Source organism: Alligator sinensis, unplaced genomic scaffold, assembly GCF_000455745.1.
Source record: "Alligator sinensis unplaced genomic scaffold, ASM45574v1 scaffold111_1, whole genome shotgun sequence".
Lineage (NCBI taxonomy): Eukaryota > Metazoa > Chordata > Crocodylia > Alligatoridae > Alligator > Alligator sinensis.
This window is the reverse complement of record NW_005841875.1, coordinates 4,251,265-4,273,269: the sequence shown is the minus strand read 5'-3', so window position 1 is coordinate 4,273,269 and position 22,005 is coordinate 4,251,265. Positions and strand designations below refer to the sequence as shown.

Below are 22,005 nucleotides of genomic sequence, written 5' to 3'. Positions count from 1 at the left end.
AGAGAACATTAAACTAAAGTTTTTTCCAGTTTTATAAACCTCAAGAACCTGCTGATCATGGTTGCTGCTTTCCGTGGTTGCTTTGCTTCTCCCGGTCCTAAGTACTCTTGAACCTTTGACTCTACTTTCTTTTCCCCCTTTTCTTACTCAGTATTACTTTCTTCCTGTGCATTTGAAGCAAACCTGAAATGAGGTTATATTCTTTTTTCTATCTGTATATTCTCTTCCCTCAAACTTTCTCCAGTCTGTTTTATCTTAAATCTGCTCGTTTTAATTTTGTTTCTTTTTCTTCCCAGGCACTCCACCTTCATTTCTGTTCTCTCCTTTTAGCAAATGCAAGGTCGTCTTTACATTTGGGGTCAGTCTCTTATTGCCATCATATGCAACTTCATTGACTTAAATTGCATGAGTCAAATGAGTATGTCCACCTGTTATTTGTCAGAAAAACATAAAGAACTTCTCTCTGGACTAATTTTTTTTCAGTCAAATACAAATAGTGTTTCTGTGAATACTGTATTTGAAGTTCTTTCCTTTCCCCTCTAATTCCTTTAGCCCAGGGGTGGGCAAAATGCGGCCCATGGGCCAGATGTGAGCCACCAGGCCATTCTATCCAGCCCACGGGGCCCCTAAAAATTTAGAAAATTAGTATTTATCTGCGCCTGGCTGCCTGTCACGCAGCCCTCAATGGCTTGCCAAAACTCAGTAAGTGGCCCTCCGCCCAAAATAATTGCCCGCCCCTGCTTTAGCTTAATTTACAAAGCCATGTCTACTTCTATGATCAGGGAGTTCTCTACATGAACAAATATTTTATGTCATACTGTAGGACACTTAGGGCTGTGACTGCATTGTATACTGCTTATGCACATATAAGGAAATATATAACTTTAGGGATCCCCTGGGAGAAGTAAAGACTTTTAAGAAAACTGTCTTGGCAGTTTCTCTTTCCAGGTCTAGAGAGAGAGGTTTAGCATGGAGAAGGAAGGTAGCATCTAGCTAAAGCATACCAGATGGGACACCTAGGACTAGACGTTGTAAATGTGTAAACAGATCTAGGTGGCATATACAGAGGTGTTTTTTTTTTCCCTTCATTTCATGATTCATCTTTAAGACTGAGCTGTTATAGGTTAAGAGACTTGCCAACTCTGATACAGTAATTTAAGCCATTTTTCCTTAGTGTCCTGGGGTATACTGCAGGTGGCTTTATTGATAGTAAAGTTATATATTCCTTTAGATCCACTGGGCCATGTCTGCCACTTCAGACTATCACAGTAGTGGGTCAGTGTTACTCATAGTCATTTTTTACATAAAGTAGTTCTGTGAAAACAAAATCCTCCTAAATTGCATTAGTACTGACAACTATCCCAGCTCAAGCTTGTCCCTTCTTATCTTGTATGCCTGGCATGCAAGAGGCTGCACTGAACCATTCTCTTCCCTTTGGGAATTTAAGACTCAGTGAGGTTCCTACCTTATCGGTTGTTTTGCTGTATATTTAGTATTTTCATCATTTTCTTTAGAAAGAATCATCTTAAGAATACAGTGTAAGCTGCTATGACCTGGCAAACTAAGACCATTAGCCCCTTGTATCAAGTAGCACACTCACTTATACATTTTCTATAATCTTCTTGTAATATGACTAGAATGATAAAAAATATATTACATGATTTCAGGTGTGCCTTATTTTGCAGCTTAAATCATATTCTAGATTTATTTTTGCATGATTTACAAAATAGCAAAGGTTTTTCCTACTTTGTGTTCTAATCTATACAGAATGCTTCCGCTGTTTAGATTTTCAACTCTTTTTTTTAGGACTGTCCTTCTGTATTAATGTTGAAGTGCTCTGAATATTTGTGGGCACTAGGATGTTATGTGCAAGTACCCCATCTACACCTCTGTGATTTTATTAAACTAGCAGACCAGACTTGTATGAGAAAATTTGCAGCACGTTATATTTCAGAATCATAATGCTTCAAATCTGACAGTAAAACTAGCACATTTTATAGTTCTTGTCTGTATCCCTAAAAATAGTAACTGTGTTTTAAGCAGATTACTGATATGATTAAAGGCCATTAAAAGTATTGTGACAAATTGGAGCAAATTAGTGTTTCAGAAAATGACAAAAGGTGTCAAGCACAGTACAAGCCTACCTTAAGTAAGGTTTATTAAAAAATAGTGAATACAAATCCATTTATTTACTCACTATTTGCTGTTGTTATTGCTAGCAACTTGATAAATTGATTGAAAAGAATTCTGGTATCACCTGTGTGCGGAATCTGATGCCAAAAATGTTATTTTTGTAGCCTTTTCATTAATAATCTGTGAATGCACATACCTCCCACAAGAGACCACTAAGAAGGATTATGTCTTCTGCTCAAGCTTTGTAAACCCATCAATGTCACAAAAGACTGTTAAAACTGAGAACTATACTTATACCAGTAGTTCCTTACACAAACCAATAAGCAGATGAAACGCAGATTTACAATGCCTTGAGCATTTATGAAGTTTTCATCCATGATTAGAAAATTGGGATTAATTTCAACCTTAACCACTTTCAGCGTTTCTTCTTAAGGACAATAGTGTGATTTTTATCACTCTTTATAGATTGAGCCCTTTCAGGTTGGTTTTTAAGTAGTGAGCTAGAGGTAAAAAGCCATAATCTGTTGCTATTCCAGGGTTAACAGCTTTGTTTTCCTAACTGAAATTTCTGGGAAAAAATAGTATAGCACTTAAAGGATTAAATTGTTTCATCGATTTTATAATTTGGCTATTTTACTATAATGGAAGGTTTTAAAAAGTTTTATCATGAAAACCATATTGCAGCTGGAGGATTAACTATTCTTTGGAAGATTTAACTGTACTAATTGAAAATACTGTTCACATTTAAAGGATTTAATGTGGTAATCATTTAGAAGAATAGACAAATAAGTCCATTTTGAGGATGCCGTCTTTTCTGTAGGGCTGCCAAATTATTTCACAAACAAAATATGTCTTGATCGTTGTCTGTGTTTAACTGATTTTGACATCCCAGAATTCAATTCAGTCACTTCTGCGGGGCTGGAAATGAGTGCTGATAATGTATTAAAGGCCAACACTCTGCCTTGCATGAGTGCCTGTAAGAGAGGAGTGAGTAAAGAGCAATGAGTCTTTCTCCCACTGCATCCAATGAGAGAGGCCAGTGGCAAATTGCAGGGAGGCGCAGAGAAGGGGAAGTCTGCGACCCAGCCCATCCCATATGGCCAGTACCTCTAGGACCTAGGTGGTCATGCAGGCAGCTCTGGATGCGCACACTTAATGGGTTGCAAGCAGGTGCATTCCCACTTTGCATTAGGGAGGTCAAGGATGAGAAGTGCCTCCATAATTCCAGTAGTGTCCTTTGGCCATAGTGATAGAAGCTATTTACTCCCTTACTTAATGTGATGCAGCATTTAATTGCCCTAATCTGCTTGTCTAGGTTAAGCATTGTGATGGGGAAAAGGAATTAATCCCAATTTCAATTATGGTCTTAAAAAAAAAAGGGGGGGGGACCATATTTTTTGTGCCAGAGAATAAGTTAATCGTCACACATTGATTTCTGTGGGAGTATAGGTAAAAAAATGAATAAGCAAAATTATAGCTAATTCCTTTTTGGTCATATTTCAAGGAGGCCTAATTTTTTGGTGTCTTTCTAGGATCTGCTTGAGACTTATGAAGGGAGAACTGTTTGGGTTTCATAGGGAGATATCATGGTGAATAACTGCAAACCATGGTTTAGTGACTTAAAAGCAACAGGTTAGATATGACCCCTCTGTATTGTTAAATTATGTAGTGTACATACACATTTTGTTCTGGTCAGATACTTGAGCAAACAGGTTACGGGCCTGCGGCTGAATGCAGCTGATTTAGGTACCCGCCTAATGGTGCCCAAGAGCAATACTTGTGGACTCCGAACTCAAATGGTATATCTCCTGAAATGAAACAACTCCTATAGTAAGAAGGGCATGTAGACGAGAGGGGGAGAGAGCGCGAGGGGCAAGCTATCCTTTTCTTGGCAGTTGTAATATTTTTCTTTTTGTAAAAATCATTCTACTCTATATAAATGACCTATTTGTCCTTCCAGATGTGTTCAGGGAATGCATCAAAGCCATTTTTTTTTACCTGCCAGCACTGCAAAGTTAACCAGCTCTTTGTATAGATTGCTGTGTGTTCTGCTTCTTAACCTAGACAATAGAGATTCTGGAAAATCAGGATTCACCCTATAGTTTTGTTGATGCCTGATTCAGGATAGCACTCCACTTGCTATTTTGCACTGTTGGGGGCTATATAGCACTCTCTAACAAGGAAGTTATTAAAGTAAGCTGATACTTCAGCAATTATGCCATAAAGGATGGACATTTTAATTTAGTTTCTAAAATTGACACCTCTCTACAATCTTTGGGAGTATTTTACAATGATCAGAAAAAAATCAAAGATGCAGTAACAAGATTTAATATTTCTATTGCTTCTATTGAATCATCAGTACTTTATCTAAAAGGCTTTTGATGTGCTCTTAAAATTCTCCGGGTGCTGCTACACATGCTTGGTTTGCTACTGTAACTTCAACTAGACCTCCTAATTGCCTCATTAACTTTTCATCCATTCTAGACTTACTGTGGTATAGATTTTTACAGGCATAAAATGGTTACTAAGTTAAGTGGCCATTGGTAATGTATAATTGTAATAGATTGCTTTAGAAACATTCTTCTTACTAGTGTTTTATGAAACAACTGTTATACTTTAATTTTCACTTGCTATGGTTTATTCATAACATGCTGGCAGTATAGGAAGCACTCAGATTTCAGGTCAACTTTGTGAAACTCTATTTTGCCTAAATAAAACGGCCCTTTCCAGCTTTCTGAATGCCACAAATCCTACTTAGCTTTTAATGTAAAATATATCTTTTTTTACAGTGGGCTAAATCTGGCATCGGTAGCACGACTCAGAGGTACCTGGGAAAAATTACCTAGCAAGTATGAAAAGCATTTCAGAGACCTTCAGGATCTTTTTGATCCATCTAGAAACATGGCAAAATATCGCAATATTCTTAGCAGTCAGAGCATGCAGCCTCCAATTATTCCACTCTTCCCCGTTGTCAAGAAGGATATTACATTTCTACATGAAGGTAACTCCAGACATATGGAAGTAATAAAGCAAGACACTGAATAACACTTTAACCCTTTATTCCTCATTGTCCGGTGGTCTGTAGAAAATGACTAAGAAGAAGAAACCAGTGGTATGATGCACCCTCTATCTCTCTATCAATCCAACTAAAGTAAATAAAATGTAGAATGCATAATAGAAGAGGATGATCCTTGACAAAAAAAATTGGTGGAAATGCTTAATATTGTAAAAGCTGTGCTGGAATCTTCACTACCTCCAGTGTTAGGATGGAAGAGCTTTTGATTATGCTAAGCAATAATTGGGCTACTTCCAGTATGTTTCTACTGTAATATTTGTGGGGTTAGTTTCATGTTGTGGCTTGCAGAAAGTTAACAGGGTGCACCACTTCCTACTCAAAATACTCCCATTTATTTATAACACCTCCCTTTTTAACACTGTTTTCCATTTACAAATAGTCAACTTTAAAGGATATCAAATATGCCATATCCTTAAATGTAATGCCACAGAATTGCTTGAAGTAATTTTAAAAGGGCAAACATTGCTGATGTCAGTTGTATAGTTATATAACATATGAAGATAAATTGTTCCTAGTCAAGTTATTCCATGTTCCTCCTACTGGCAGCTGCCACTTTAGAATTGGTCTAACAAGGGCAGAGCTAGCCTTTCTAAATTACTTTGAGTGGGCTTAACTGGCACGTCTGCTTTGCCACTGTGCTACTTCCTGATTTTGACTGATGTTTGAATTAATAATGTGTTATTAGAAAAGTTCTGTGTTGCTTATACTTTTTGTCTGTGTTTTAAATTGCACAGGAAATGATTCCAAAGTGGATGGCCTGGTAAATTTTGAGAAACTCAGAATGATTGCCAAAGAAATCCGGCAAGTTATCAGAATGACCTCTGCTAACATGGATCCGGCTGTAATGTTCAGGCAAAGGTGTGCAATTAAAAAAAAAAAAAAAAAAAAAGGATTAAAGATAGCTTTGATACTGTGGGTAGGGATGTTGGTTTGTATGTGTGCATGAATTTGTTTTACAGTCCACTAATTTCATTTCTCATTAATACATATCAAACTGAAACGTGTACCAAAGGAAGTTGCATTATGGTGATACCATTAATGCTACTAAAATTAAATGGTTTAGCTTATTTTTAAAACTAACACAGATAGCTCTCCCCTTAACAAAACAATTAATGGTTAATTTGGGCCAGGTTTTGAGGTTCCATCTAGGACTTACCTGTGCTGGATGTGATTAGAGTTAAAAGTAAAAAATATGATTTGAAATGGGACATGGTAAGATTAGCATATATATATTTAGCATGCTTTTAAGCACAAATATGACTGGTGATTATCCGTAATGTGACCAGTATCTTGAGATATAGTAGCAAAATACAGTATTAATTTCATTATGCAACCCAGGAACATTCTTCCAGTTGTAATTGGTCAGGGGATAGGTGAAGAGGGTTTTGTTAGCAGTAGTAGTAGCAGCACAGGAATAACATCATCATTCTCTATATGCTGTATGCACACGGACTGCAAATGAAATCACTGCCACTTACAGTTTGGACCCCAGACAGCTGTTAAGTTGCTCACAATCCATTGGCTCGAATAGAAGCAGCAGCTACTTTGTGCCAATTGTGTAATGTGTTTGAGTCATGTGATCCATGGAGATGCTATGTGCATTCCTCTGCCCTGCCCTACTGCAGCTTGCCAAACTAGCTTGTGCTGGGCAGGCCACAAGTGCTATTGTGTGACTGGCGGCAGCTGGATCAAGGGGGATGCTCTAAACTGAATAATTAACTTTTTATGACTTTGAAAATGACATGATTAGCATCTGGGTCAGGAGATCTGCTCTGCATATACTCAATCAGTATAGGATTACTTGGGTTATTTTAGCAAAGAGAAAACAGGGTTTTACTACTGTATCCTTCAGAACAAGAACAGTTTTGAGGGAGCAGTACGGACTGTATTGCATCTCATGAATCATCAGTGAGAATGTTAACTAAGTTCCCATTGATGAGCCACCTGTGCAGTCTTAATTGTCTTCAAATTATGTCCTCAGTTACATCTGTGTAACTGAAGGCAATAGCATATTGGAATAAATGAAGCCGTAATGAGAAGAAACGAGATTCTCAGGCAGAGTTTTGCCTGCAGAAGTTTTACATTAATGGTTGCCAGCTTGACCTTCATTTGTCAGGGTGAAACTTCCAAGTTGGCACTTTGAAAAAAGCACAATTTTACTAGAAAGTAGAGTAAATTTAATATGAAAGTACTAAGGTATACATGTGGAGACTCATTATGTCATCTTAAGATCTTCACTTTCCAGACTGGGAGTTCATTTTCATGATAGTGTGAACAAATAAGCATCAGTATTTAAAATAATATAAAAAGCTAAAAAATAATTAACTTGATGAATTAGTGGCGTAGAAACCATTTGTTATATGCGTAAAACGTATGTACAGATTGGGTCTATAAACATTTCCCTTGTTGACTAAATGCTTCATTAATGGTTTAATTATTATATTTAAAAATAACCAATAAATACTTAGGATTTTATGTTTCTAAATTACAATGTGCTTATTAAAGGAGTGCATCAATTTAACTATCAAAATGCTCTCAGAAAATGCTTAGTGTACTATTGTTACAAGTGGAATCAGAAATTAATGGAGAAAAGATTGTTTTCAGTTCATTTACATTCATTTTCATTGTTGCTTCTGTCCTAGTCAATTGGTTTCCCTGTCCTGTGAAAGCTCCAGTAAAACGTTTTTGTTTGTAGAACACAAATGAACAAGAAGTGCTAATTCAAGTCCTTTGACAAGTTTATTACCAATTAGGATAGGACATTTAATTCTCCAGCATTTATTTGGCAATTTTTTTTTCCAGCAAATCAAAATGAAAAAGCATAATATCCATTTGTAAGGGTCTTGTTACCCATTAGGATTATAATGGTCATACTGCACTAAATTAAATTAATCTTGTTATACTTACTGCAGTTTGAACCTTTCTGAAAAATACAAAACTATCAAAGCTCTAAAAAATACAAAGCCGTCATCCACAAAGTAAACTCATTTGTGGGGGCTATTTAATGTGAAAATTTAACTGGAGTTTAGTTTTAAACATGAAGGTTTAAAACTGAAAAGCCTGCTGTATGTTCTTCTGTATTCATTCTAGTGTTGTAAAGTGTCCTCCCCAACTGTTCCATTAAAGTCTTGTGTTATTGTTTGAGAAGTATTTTTGCCTGATAGAAATTTTTCTTTTCTGGACTTTCCTGTCTACATCTTTCTTCCTGACTCTCAACTGTGATATTTTTCCTGTGCTTTTCTGTTCAAATACATGCTTCAATGTATATGGCTCTTGCTTACAGGAAGAAGAGGTGGAGGAGTTTGGGGTAAGTGTAGAGATGAATGCAACTAAGATAAAATAAAGGTTATGCAAACTCTTAACATACTGCATCCTTCTCATTAGTGCATGCTTCTGAAATACAGCATGCATTTTATTAACCCTGCAATACTTATTTTTGGTATACAGACATAGGGGGAAACAGAAACAAGGTGGTAAACTTTTTTCAGTCAACTTTATACCTGTGGTATAAAGATCCTGTGTTACCTTCATATTATAGATAAGTTGCTTTAACTGAAATTTACTGCAGAAGAAAAAAAAATGTCCAGTTACAGTGAAATGAAAACTATTTTTGAAAAAAAGTAAAACAACTTTTAAAACCTGTCTGAAAAGTTTAAATCAACATGCATTGTTTTATACTGTATACATGTATTGGGCTAGCAAAATTATAATCATCTCAAAGTATGGGGTTCAGTTGTAATTGTTAATTGCAATATCTTGTATTTTTAAACCAGACTTACAAAGTATCATGGCTTGCATTTGAGGCACATTGCAAAATCCTCATTGGCTTCATTGGGAGTTTTGGATGTATAATAGGGCTGTGCGAAATTTCACTGCCTGTTTCATTTTGACGCTGTTTCGACTTGTTTTGAGCTTGAAACAGCGACATCAGAAGGAAACGAAAGGCTTTGAAACAGCTTCGAAACGAACGAGGGCAGTCGAAACGTTTCAAAACGTTTTGAGTTTTGAACCTGTGCTTGCTTGCAGCTAAAGAAAAACTAAGGAGAGAGAGAGGAAGGGGGAAGAGGGGGGGAAGGACAGCTCTCATATTGACTGTGTAGCTGGTCAGTGACTGTCATCCTTCCCTGAGGTCCCTTCCAACCCCAGTGCTCTGGGGGAGGGACGGAAAAACAGCATATAAAGCACTGTCTGAACTGAGCTTTCTTTGTACCTTCACACTTACAAGTGGCACAATATTTGCTGTGAACAGTTTGAGGTGCACTTTCCCAGAAACCCCTGCACCTATCTCCTTGAAACTTGGCAGGCTTCACGGCCTCAGCAGGAGCTACCGTCCCTGCAGTTTTCACCCCACTGTGCCTTAACACACACACAGTCACACATGCCACAAGTTTTGTTTGTCAGCAGCCTGAGGTGCACTTTCCGAGAAACCCCTGCACCTATCTCCTTGGAAGCTGGCAGGCTCCATGGCCTCAGCAGGAGCTACAATCCCTGCAGTTTTCACCCTGCTGCGCCTTAACTCACACATGACACGAGGTTTGCTTTCAGGAGTTGGAGGTGCAATTTCCCATCCTGCGCCTATCTCCTTGAAACTTGGCAGGCTTCATGCCCCTCAGAAGGGACTGCCATCCCTGAAAGGTTCATCCAAATCAGGCAAGAAGTGACAAAGTTACAGACAGTTTTGTGCTTCCACATTATAGCCTATGGGCAAAATGTTGAAACAGCGAAACAGTTTTGACGAAACAAAACGGAACAGTGCTTTCAAAACGAAACTCGAAACGGAAGTTGAAACGAAACGGTGCTGTTTCGCACAGCCCTATTGTATAAGGAATGCAAAATAGGAGCTAAAACCATTAAAACCGAGAAAGCAGGACAGAGGTGTTACAGGGCAGCTTGGCACCTTGGGAAGTGGCTCTGCACAAGGCAACACTTATTGCCGAGCTGTCATCAGTTGTGGTTTGGCTAGCTGTGGCAGCAGTTATATTTTGATCCCCTTCCCCTGAAAAGGTGGCACCTGAGGCTTCCGATCTGGTTATTCCCTTCCTCTTCCCCCCACCCCCCCAACTTATGCTACTGAAGAAGTATGATCAATGAAATTAATTGAAATTAATAGCAACTCTTGTCCCTTTGAGGACATAAATCCATTAGTTCTCAGGGCATCCATAAAAGATTCTCATATTCCATAGAAGAATGATGGTGGCTTGTATTCCATAAAATAATTCAAAACGTGAATTTCTAAAGGAAAAAACCCCCCATAAAAATAGAAAAGATAATGAATCTTTTGGGTCTCCTTTATACATATTCAAGCAAGAAAGGGTATGATCCCATTTATAGTTTGAAGCTAGTTCTCACCTATGCATTCTCCAATTTTCAGTAACAGAATAGATACTAAAAAAAATCCCTTCCACATCCCACAGGCAGACTATGCATGTTTCAGGGCTTGACAGCAGGTGCCACCAACATAGAGCAAGGTAGGAGTTGTTAAATATCACCGAGTTACATGGTTCATACAGTTCGAGGTATAGTCTTTCATTATTCCTTAGCCATAAATCTCTGACTGGTGCCTCCACCAGGTTTGAATGCACCTAATCAATGATGATTCAAGAACTCCTCTTGTGAGTTTGTGCCCTTTGAAAGCCTGTAACAAATATTTGGTTTTTTTTAACATATTTAACTTATAACTTTCTTTTGCATCTTGATCCTATTATTAATCTAAATTTGATGAAAGTGGTTGAGCTCTGTAAGTGATTTAAATGCCATTCTTTGTATAATAGACGGCTATGTCTCCTATTCTTCTTGTCCTGAGGCTCAACATGCCCAGCTCTGTTAATTTTTTCTTTAAACAATAGGCTTATTTCTGAATCTTCCTATTATGGTTCCTTTCTCCTGAACTTCTCCTGTGAATTTTGTGATACATTGCTATTTGACAACCCAGATCATTTAGTCTTTTGCCTTCCTGTATACCTGAGGCTGTATATCCTGCCATGCATGACTCCTTAAACAAGTCATTGCTCTTCGCAAATTTGTTTACACCGAATTCACTTTTAAAAGAAAATATTTATTCTTGTGGATACTTTTAGGCATAGTTTATACACGTTTGAATAGTTTATACAAATTTGATTTAAAGCTTGTTTTAGAAGTTACCTTGCAATGTGTTTGCCTTGATCAACATTTGTAACAGATTTTTTTTTTTTTTTTATTGACCAGGACAGGTTTTCTGTTATACTCACACAGCTGAGAAAGTGTGAGACTTTATGATGCTAGAAGAGCTAGCCAAGTTGGATAGTAACCAACAGTAGTAACTGTCAAATGAATCCTTGGCAGTTCTAGTTAAACAAATGGTGATTTCTGTCCCACTTCCAACTGAAGCAAGTTGTTCAAAAAAGAGAGTCCTTTGACCTTACGGGCAATGAAGGGGCATTGAAAAACTGTCACAGTTATCCATAGATGAGGTCTGTCCAGTCTGGGCTTAAACATGTTGATTGGGTAGCCAGAGCAGCGGTTAGAATATCACTGTCCATCTCTAGCTACTGTTTTCTATACGTCAATCCAGTTCTGTGAGGAGCATAATTAAAAAAAAATCTCCATCCTTAGTAGGTGCCAAAACAAATCAATTATGAGTGGTTTAATAAACTTTGCATATATGAGACCTTGACTTCCTTTCTTGGTTTCGTTTTGTTTTTTGTTTTTTACAAATTGAGTATTTCCTTATATTTTTGGGATTGCTCAGTGATATAGTAGGAGAATTCAATAATTATTTCTTTGTAGTCATTTGAGTCTTGAGGAGTTAGGTGTGTTCAGACTCAGGGAACTAGTCAGTTGTGGGGCAGGGGGGTGAAATGACTTAAACTATTTAAATGTTTTTACGAAATTTGTCTGCCAGCTCAAGCTTGGCTTGATATAGTAAGGATTTGGGAGAACAAGACTAAGATGCATTACATTAGCACAGCCGTTTAGAAGCTTGCACAGCATTTTTTTTTGGTTCTTGCCAGTTCCACACTTTCATGAGTACAATCCTTTTCCAGATTCAAAATGCTGCTATCAATTTTACCAAATTACTTTAAGACAGATGTTGTTTTAATGCTATTCATCTCTCTAACTCATTTGCATCAGCATGCACTAGCCCTAACTGAAGAGTTTTGGTATTAATCTGCTTCAGCAAATTCTACTTAGCACCTCAGTCTTGAAGCAAACCTGAAGTTGACTGCTTTGCACTCTTATTATTTTGTAGGTCTCTGAGCCAGGGCAGCACAAACTCAAATATGCTCGATGTTCAAGGAGGTGCTCACAAAAAACGTGCCCGACGCAGTTCGCTCCTTAATGCCAAGAAGCTATATGAGGATGCCCAGATGGCCAGAAAGGTGAAGCAGTACCTGTCCAACCTGAATGTAGAAACTGATGAGGAAAAATTCCAGATCATGTCACTTCAGTGCGAGCCTGCATATAGCACTTGTAAGTAAAGCAAGCGTCATTTCAGTCCGCCAGAGAAATGGATTATCCCATTTGCCTTACCAACCTTTTTGATTATGATGATGTGCTAAAACCATAATGGATGTTTGTGTTACTTCTGCTAGCACAATCCTCTTCAGAGATTGTCACTTCTTGGTTGCATACAAGATTTTAAAATGATAAGCTTACCCCTCAAACATAGCTTCAGAATTATTTTTTCCTAAAGTATCTGCAATAAGAAACGTTTGCCAGTGCAGATGCTAACAAATTGGCTAGGGCAGTTTCAGCAGCCCAGCATTGGCTTCTGTTTTTGGTTGAGTTTGCAGAAGCTTGGAGTGATGGCTCCTTATTTTTGACCTTTACTTGTTAAGATGTGCGTCATTTGATCAGTATAGCCAAGAACTGTATAGTGCATTAGATCTGCTCTTGCCGCATTGTCAATTTACAGAATTAGGGAAAGATGGAAGTAACATTTACAATATGAACTGCGAGGAAATGAAAAGACACAAAACCAATATAGAATCTGTCTGTGGAAAGGTACAGATAAGCTAATTCATGTATTATGGCTTAAAATAAGAGAACAGCAGCAGAAAGGAGAGGTATGCCAATATTGACTGATGAGCTTGATACAACTTGATAATCAGAAATGAAGGGTTGTGGCAAGAGAACTTGCAAACTGAATTCCCGTGAAACAGCCTAATTAAATATAGTCTAAACTAGATCGTAGCTGAATAGCCCGACAATTCAGTACATTTCTAGATTTTTAAAATAAGCATTATAATTCCATGTGATTTAGATATTTAATTATTTGACATGGCTTAAAGAAATTGAGGTTACTTAGCAAAAGAAAAAAATGTACATTAGCAGGTGAGATTAACACTGTACACTTGTTGACTGGCTTGCAGCTGAGGATTTCGGAGCACTTCAATAGCTAAATAGACATCTCAAGTCCTTTATGATACAAGAAATAATATGCTCATATTACTAATGGGTTAACAGTACTAAGAGAATGTGACTAGTTTATTTTAGTAATGGTAGTTCTTTGAAACTCTGGCAGATGGGCATACTTGTGCCTAGTTAAGGACATGAAATCCATATATATTCTCTCATTGCATTTGAAACTCTGCTAAACACCTAAAGAAACAAAACAGCTGTCCTTGAGAGAGAGATGCAAAATATTAACAGAGCCTTTCTGTTACTTGTCCTATCTGTTCAGCAAATATGGTAATAGCACATTAAGTTCATGCTTAAAGGCAGAAACTACATTTTATTTTTATGTTCCATTTTCTGTAGCAGTGTCAATAAATAATAGAACATATAAAGATGAAGTCTCAATATATGATTTACATGCAGACTTGAAAGATGACCTTATTATGCCCAAGTGGCAGAAACATGAACATTATGAGGTCATCTTTCAATTCTCATAAATAAATCATGTATCCAGACTTCAAGTACTATCTGTCCTGTTTATGCAACAGGAGGTTTAGGTATTTGTTTAGCAATAAAAAGTTTGTGGTCTTTATTGATTGTTTTGTTCTATGGGCCCAAGCAATCCAAGTCTACTTTTTGGGAGCCTTTTATAAGAGGGTACACATGAGTAAATGTGATAGAGAGCTCTACTAAGGTTTCCAACTAGCTGAAATAAGAGGCAAGGAAACTGTTTCACAGATTCACAGAAGTTTAGGGCTGGAAGGGACCTCGTGAGATCATCGGGTCCAGCCCCCCTGCTCTGGACAGGAAAGACTGCGGGGGTCAAATAACCCAGCAAGGTGCGTGTCCAGTCTCCTTTTGAGGATCTCCAGGGTAGGTGCCTGCACCCCTTCCTCACTGCTGGGAGTCTATTCCAGAGTCTGGTCACATGAACCATGGAGAAGTTTTTCCTTGTATCCAGTCTGAAACCTTTTTTTAGGAGTTTGACCGTTGCTCCTGGTTTTCCCCAGGACGCTTTGATGAATAGTTGTTCACCTAGCCCATGATGCTCAGCTCTGATATATATTTGTAAGCTGCCACCAAATCCCCCCAAAGTCTTCTCTTTTTTTAAGCTGAACAATCCCATATCTGTCAGCCTTTCCTTGTATGGCTTGTTCTTCACGCCTCTAATCATACGAGTGGCTCTTCTCTGGACTCTCTCAAGCTTCTCCACGTCTTTCTTGAAGCATGGCACCCAGAACTCGACGCAGTACTCCAGCTGTGGCCTCACGAATGCCAAGTAGAGCAGGAGAATAACTTCCTTAGTTTTGCTTGAGATGCATCGGTTGATTTACACTAACCAGCTAGGAGGAGTTGCTTTGGAATCCTGTACCAGTCATCTTAAAACATAAGCAGTGAACAACTTGTGCAAGTGGAAGACTTGAATATAGGTGACCAGGCATGCTCTATTCTCAGCTGTCAAATATAGACTCCAGCCAGTGTTTCACGTTAAGAACTAGTTTTACCTATCCCAGTAAGATATTAATTCTCTTTTCTGACTCTTACCCTGCTAAGGAAATAGTGAATGAAAAGAAATGTGGCACAGTGGCCTCGGTTTAGCAAGAAACGTGGCCTCAGTTTAGCAAGCTACTTAAGCATGCACCTAACTTGCAGCACTTGTGTTGATCCTAGTGCGTTCAATGGGTTTACTCGCACTCTTAAATTTAGGCTCATGTTTAAATGTCCTCCTGAGTCAGAGGCTTGATTCATGGACTTCTACCCTAGTGTAGGTAATCTTTTTTGCAGACCTCCAGAAAGGTACAAATGCGTTACCTCTCAGGTAGTTTTCTGAATATGAAAATACTCCCAACTTTGCTTGAAGCAAGACTTGATACTAGCAAGGCTTGAAGGAAGGCTTGAAGCCCTGACTCTGGTTGCCAGAATAGCAGTGGCTCCAGTTCTGTAATCCAGATATTGCAGAGTTGATTTAAGGGAAAAATTCAGCTTCATAAATGGCACTAACTCGAAAACAAGTTTAGTAATTGCATAGTAGTTGAAGTAAAAACTGAAACAATTCATCTTGTGCTACAAGTACAGTGTGCCACCTAGTGAGAGTTTTGTAATGCCATGTGAAGGACAAGCATCTATTTTCTGTCCTGTGTGTTGTGCTTAGGCTTTTCACAAGGGAACACTTGTATGCTTGCAGTAATACAATATTTTCTCTGTGGAGTTCAGATAAAATGAGTAAACCAGACCATTTTTGCTTTGTCATTTTGCCTGTATGACTATTCTGAAGAGTTTTAGGAATGTTTTAAGAGAGATTTTGGAGGCCTTAATGTAAAAATTAAAGAAGTCAGGAGCACCTTGAATTGATTGCATCTACTTTTGCCATATGATAAAATGTTCAAATGTGGCTGCTATTGTCTGGCTGATGTCTTCAAGATAACTATAACAATTTTACTGTTTAGAGTGGAAGATTGGTTATTTTCTGGGATTTTTTTCCTTTAAAACAGTGACAAAGAATTTAAGTGAGAGAAGAGGTGGGAAATCCTCAGAAATGTCTCCAGTACCCTTGAGGTCAGTTGGCCAAACCACAAAAGTTCAGCAGCATCAGCAAAACAGAATGAGCCAAGTTCTTCAAGTTCCTGCTGTTAATTTGTATCCCATTAGAAAAAAGGGACCAGCAAAGGACCACGTCACTTTTAGTGAGTATTTGCAATTTATTTTCACATTTTCAGTTTTCTAAGTTGTGTATTGTGTCAGTTCAGTAAAGAGAGGAGTTGCATTCCACAACAACCAAATATTTGAAATACTCGTTATGCAAGTAAATATACTTACCTATACAATACGTTCTGTATTTTAAGGTTTTCTGTATCCTTTTCACCTACAGAACGTCTCAAATACATTTCCATTTAGCTGTATAACAAAACATGGGCTAGGTACAGACATTGAAAAAGTCCGGCACAGAATTGATCTAAGTTGCATGGTTTTCTGTAAGTGGTGTAGTTTAGATTGGTAGTGAACATAACATGTATTTGCCCTTTAGTGGAGGGGGAAGGGGTAAATCTTAGACCAGGTTCTGCCATTTTTAAACCAGCCTGTATGCTGAACTTTGTTCTGTTATGAGTAAAGACTGGTTTCTGATCACTGATACCAGTACAAGTGTAATGTCTGTGCCTGGCCATAACGTGCATCTCAAAAGAGGATATGAAAGGTAGTCTGAATTACTTGCTCATGTCTTTGTTCTTAATGTTTTAATTATGAGATTCCCAGCGTCTGTAAAGATGCTCTCTTGCTTTAATTTTATAGGCCTCTTCCCTAATTTATAAATTAGCAAGAAGAAAAACATTGCTACAAAGAGTAGTATTTGAAAAAGTTAGCTTGCTTTAGTTTCTAAACCAGGCTAATGAAAGTGATCCTAAGCCCGCCAACAAAACCAGTCAGGTAACAATTGATTTAACGTTGTGCCTAACAAGTTTTTGCTCTTTTCCTGAATGGGACTCTTACCAAACTGAGTAGAATTATATTACTTATTTACCTTCATAACATAATTAATATAATATATTTTAGGGAGTGTAATCACAAAAATAAATCACAGGAAATTTAATATTTCAAGGCTTGGAGAGCCATTGTAATAGCATTATGGTCTAACATGAAATATATGTTTTAATTTTTTTAGTAACTCTTAGTGAGCATCAAATGGCACTTTATTTAGCTATTTTCTTTGTTTTCTAAAATTACCGATTCTAAAGCCAATACATGAAATTGCTGCAAAAATATTTAAATCTCTTCCATCTTTCTTACTGAAGTTGGATTACTGCGTAGACAGGAATGCAAGGTTTATGGGACTGGAAGGAGAGCAAATAACGAGCATGATTTTGTTCCGGGGGGGGGGCATTCCCCTGGGATTGGGATGAGCAGAGTCCTAGATTTTCGTGCCTGCTCCAGGAGCTGCTTATACTCTCTTTTTAAAGGACAGGTGATTAAAATACATAGACAAAGTGCACAGGCATGTGATAGGTGTCAGGCATCTCAGTCAAGATAGAGTTAGATATGGGTCTGCGCAGCAGCACAGTAGCAGAATTTGAGGGTGTGTGTAGACGAAATGGGGGCCCTCAATTGAAGCGGTGGGGTTTAAAAAGCAGTGCTTCAATTTAGGGCTGATTAAACCCCTGTGTCATGCACACACCTTACCTGCCTCTCCGGCAGGGAGGGTAGGGTGAGCTGCTGGCAGGCGGAGCCGTCCCTGAGCTGTGGAGGGGAGGGGGTTTGGTGCTTCCCTCCATGGCAGCGGCGGACACCCACCCGCAGGCACCCAGCTCAGGCGATCCCAGGGGGCACTGCAGCCGTGGAGGGAAGCACTGGGCCCCTGCGTAGCTCAGGCAGGCAGGCAGGCTTCAGGGTGGGGGAGAAAAAGTAGGATCAGGCTCTCTGCTTTTCTTGGGCGGAGCTGGCTTTCCCAGGCTGTCTGCAGGACTTCCTGCAGAGCTGTGGGTCTGGTGCTTTGCTCCGCGGCTCAAAGGAGTTTGTTTCTTGCACCCCAAGTCATTTAAGGGGCATTATGCCGCCGAATTTCCTACAGTGGCTGGAATTAATGTGCAGTATGTAGCCCACTTTAAAGTGTCGTGCACATGTGTGTCTCATTTCGTCTACACACAGCCTTAGGTACTCTAGTTAAGCTTTCTGGCTAAAGCGTAGGTGTTAAGCAGTTAGATGCAGCTTTGGAATATTGCTCAATTGGCCTTGCTTGGACTTTAGATAGCTTGATGCATTTTCGGAGTTGGCTTTCAGTTCTTTACCACGTGATGCAAGTCGCTCTCGGTTTCTTAGCAAGCAGCATGGTACATCAAGTGTGTTATGCCACGTGACTTGCATAACTGCCTTTAAAATGCAAATCCAAGGAGATAAAACATACATTAAAATGCTGCCATTAAGGGGGTAGAACTCATTTTATATTAAGCACGCTATCCAATTTTTTCTTACTCCTGTCAGATGCAGGCTGTAAGATTTAAACTCCACATACATAAATGATATTAGGTTTTATTTATCCCCTGCATCATCTGAAATCAGACTCAGCTCCCTATTGAAACTTTCATGCCAGACCTAAGTGGGCCTGGTTCCACTTAGTCTTACCTCCCTTTGTGAAAATAGCTTAGGACACCTGTTGAACTGTTGGAGGTCAGGCCTCTTGGATCCTGGAGCAATTCCAGTGTCAGTCACACCCTCTCAAACACTTGTAAATCAGACTGTTCCTTAAACAGTGTTGTGAACATAACAGTTCACATCTGTGTATTTGTGTGCTCACTGCACAGTATGACTACTAACAGCTGGCAAAGTAAATTGGGGAGACATAAATACAATACTAAGTCTATAATACTCCTCAGCTTTCAGGATAAAATAGTCTTTCTTTGAAAAGATTTGTTTGGGAGGGCGGGAGGTATGATTGTGTAGTGAACTCATAAAATATAGTAAGAATCATTGCATTTCTCAGTGCATTTCTTCTGAACGCTGCAGGATATGAAAGCCAAATATTTGTCCCTTCTTAGGTGTATGTTGTGCAAATGGCTGAACTTTTAGTCTACAGAAAACAATTTTTCCCTGGTTTTTTCACCAGCTCATTCAAAGAGTAGAGAGCAAGCTCTAATATGTCACATGCAATAAAAATCCTAAAGCAAATGAAACATCACATCTGTCTCCTAAATGCTCGATGTTAATTTTTGAATAAGCATGAAGCTAAAATTATAATGGTCTGCATGTAACCGTCTCTTCTGTGCACGCAAAGATCTTTTTGCATATACAATAACCTGATTTTCACGTGTCATCGATTCATAGGAGTAGGGTCGGAGGGGACCTGAGCAGATCATCTAGTCCGATGTATTATGTAATAATCTTCATAATTGCTGAGACACACATAGATAGGCATGCCTGTGAAGTGTATTTTTCTTGCAGACCTCAAGCAGCTTTCCGTCTGGCCTTATAATATTTTCTGTTGAAAATGGCATGCAGTTGTTTTCTAGTTTGCCCATGAGTCGTACACAGTTGGAAGTATTCTTAAAGCTGTGTTTGCCATACAGCTACTCAGAGAGGTCTTATGTCTGTCTTGTGTACTTGAGATGAAAAACATAGTGGGAATTTAATAGAATACATACTACCCTATACAGAACCTGCAGTAGGGAATTGGAAAGGTCCAGTTCCATGTTTTTCTTCAGCTGTGCTCCCTATACGCTTTGTCTCTTGAACTGACCCTCTTCATGCTACGAGCATATGCTTTTCCATACTGTCCCAGCAGTGCTCTGGAAGAGGACTTCAGATCCCATAGCTTAATTCAGTCCTTGGTGTCTGCCAGAACTGCCGACCAGCCTGTCACTTGTGATGGTTCCAATTATCACTTGGAAACCACTAAACTCATTTCAGGTGGACCACTGAGCAACCATTAGATTGTAATATCTTTTGGCCACTACAGGCTTGAGCTAAATTTGAAATGGCAGACCACTCCTGTGTTACACATCCCTTTGATCATTTCACACCTCTTTTTCTTCATGTTTTTTAGTAGAATACACTAACCATTGTACACTTTGAATGTTGCAATTAAAACATATTAAATGTACTGCTTGAAAGAAAGATAATGCATAGCCAATTTCTCTGTCATTTGCTTAGATACAGGTTCTCCTCAGAAGTCATTAAGTTTGTCGGAGGAAGTAAGTAAGAAACCAGCAGAAGATGCTGTGTCTATGGCATCTTCTTTGCACTCCAGTCCTCTTGCATCTCCTCAGGGCTCTCCACGCAAAGGTATGGATATTTCAGTGAATGTTTACATGTTATACTGAAGCTTTAATCTGAGGAACTCAGGATTTTGCTATAGGTATTCCCTACCCGCATTTTCAGTGATTCTTTTAATTGATTCTGGGAACTGGGGTATATATAGCGCCTTTATGTTGTCAGTAGCTTTAGAATGAAAAGGTTTGATGGTAGGAGTAGATGAATGTATTTCAGTAAAATATAATATGATTTATTTTTCTAGTTGCATTATTTTTCACATTTAAGCCCAAAATTAGGCGCTTTAGAAAATTTTTATCTGCCAAGTCCCATTTTCAAAAGTGACAAGTAATTTGGAACCAAAGTTTGATTATAACTCATTGTAATAGACTCCTAAGTTACTTTAGTAAACGAGAATAAAATGCCTGTCACTTGAGGAGTTTTACAAAAGTCACCCTGTATCTGAGTGCTTACTTTGGAGGGTTTATGTACACATCTGTTATAGCAAATTTAAAGTGCTCTGTTAAAGTAAGTATGTCAAGGAATCCATCAGCATCCCTTTAACTTTGATTCTAATTATGCAGTAAGTCTATATTATGATTTTTCCTGTTTTAATTAGCTTCACTATGTTTTAATAATTAAGATAAGTCTTGCAAGAAGTATTAATAACTTCTTTCCCACTCCCACCAAAAAAAATTTCTAATCAAATTCTAATTTTTGCTGCACTGTGCTCTGATGATATTGTGCCACCATCTTCTGTGGCTCTACAGAATAGGATTCAGCAATTGGAGAAAAGTCCCAGAAAAGTCCATTATTGAATCTTCTTGCCCGTTTCAGTGGCCGATCATACTGGACAAAGAATGTCGTGAGAATCTTTTTCTGCCATCATAAGACACTGTTTCATTTAAGAGGATGACTGATATATTTTTTTCACAGTATATGCATGAGAAGTGTCTTTGTGGCTTTATTACTTGGACCTAGTGCCAATTCTTGATCTACGCTGGGGCTTTCAAGGCTTTCTTTTGCTTCTGTGTGTCTTAAAAACATGTGATTTCTATTAACTTTTATCTGGTTCCGTGGAAGCCATGTTGTGTTTCTTAAGGTTATTTCATTAGTTTGACTTGCTTTCAACTTGTTTCTTTTCTTTTATCACTAACTTGTTTTGATCAATCTGTATCCAGTCCTGTCTGTTGTGCTAACAATTCATTACTTTACTAAAATTAGATGTGCACTTCATAAGCAATTGAAATACCCCATCGTGAATACTCTTCACTTAGCTCTTCAATTACAGGGTTTTTCTCTCTTGAGCTATACCCCAGTGCCATTTAAAAGGAGGGAAAAGCCCATATATATTAGCTCAAAGTCAAAAAGTTTACTACCGTTCATGTTATGTCATTTTACCAGTGTCTGTATGTTTTATATTTCTTTTTTAGTTGGTAACATCCAGAGGTCTGATAATTGCAGTCAGATGAATCTTTCTGGATCCTCTTCATCGCTTGCCAGTGAAACCAGTAACAAGAACAGTGGGCAACGCAGCTATGGAATAGGTGGGACTTATTTGCAAAAGAAAATTCGGGAGATCACTGACGGAATGACACATACTTCTAGAGGCAGTGAAAAGAGAGACTATGAGGCAGATAGAAATGAAGCAGAACTTGAGAGTACGAACAGAAAGAGACTCAGAT

At 38.4% G+C, this 22,005-nt stretch overlaps 1 protein-coding gene across 8 annotated transcripts in view; it reads left to right on the top strand.

The window, feature by feature from the left end:
* Positions 1–22,005, top strand: part of RAPGEF6 (Rap guanine nucleotide exchange factor 6) — a 232,809-nt gene that overhangs the window by 193,227 nt on the left and 17,577 nt on the right. For 3 of the 8 annotated variants that reach the window (XM_025196068.1, XM_014527876.2, XM_025196066.1), the window contains 8 exons: positions 4,923–5,134; positions 5,944–6,067; positions 8,493–8,516; positions 10,624–10,677; positions 12,438–12,658; positions 16,078–16,269; positions 20,222–20,353; positions 21,754–21,867. In XM_025196068.1, coding sequence (XP_025051853.1) covers positions 4,923–5,134; positions 5,944–6,067; positions 8,493–8,516; positions 10,624–10,677; positions 12,438–12,658; positions 16,078–16,269; positions 20,222–20,353; positions 21,754–21,867 — 1,073 coding nt within the window. The remainder of the gene's footprint in view (positions 1–4,922; positions 5,135–5,943; positions 6,068–8,492; positions 8,517–10,623; positions 10,678–12,437; positions 12,659–16,077; positions 16,270–20,221; positions 20,354–21,753; positions 21,868–22,005) is intronic. The other 5 variants (XM_025196069.1, XM_014527874.2, XM_025196070.1 and 2 more) reach the window with 3 other exon arrangements.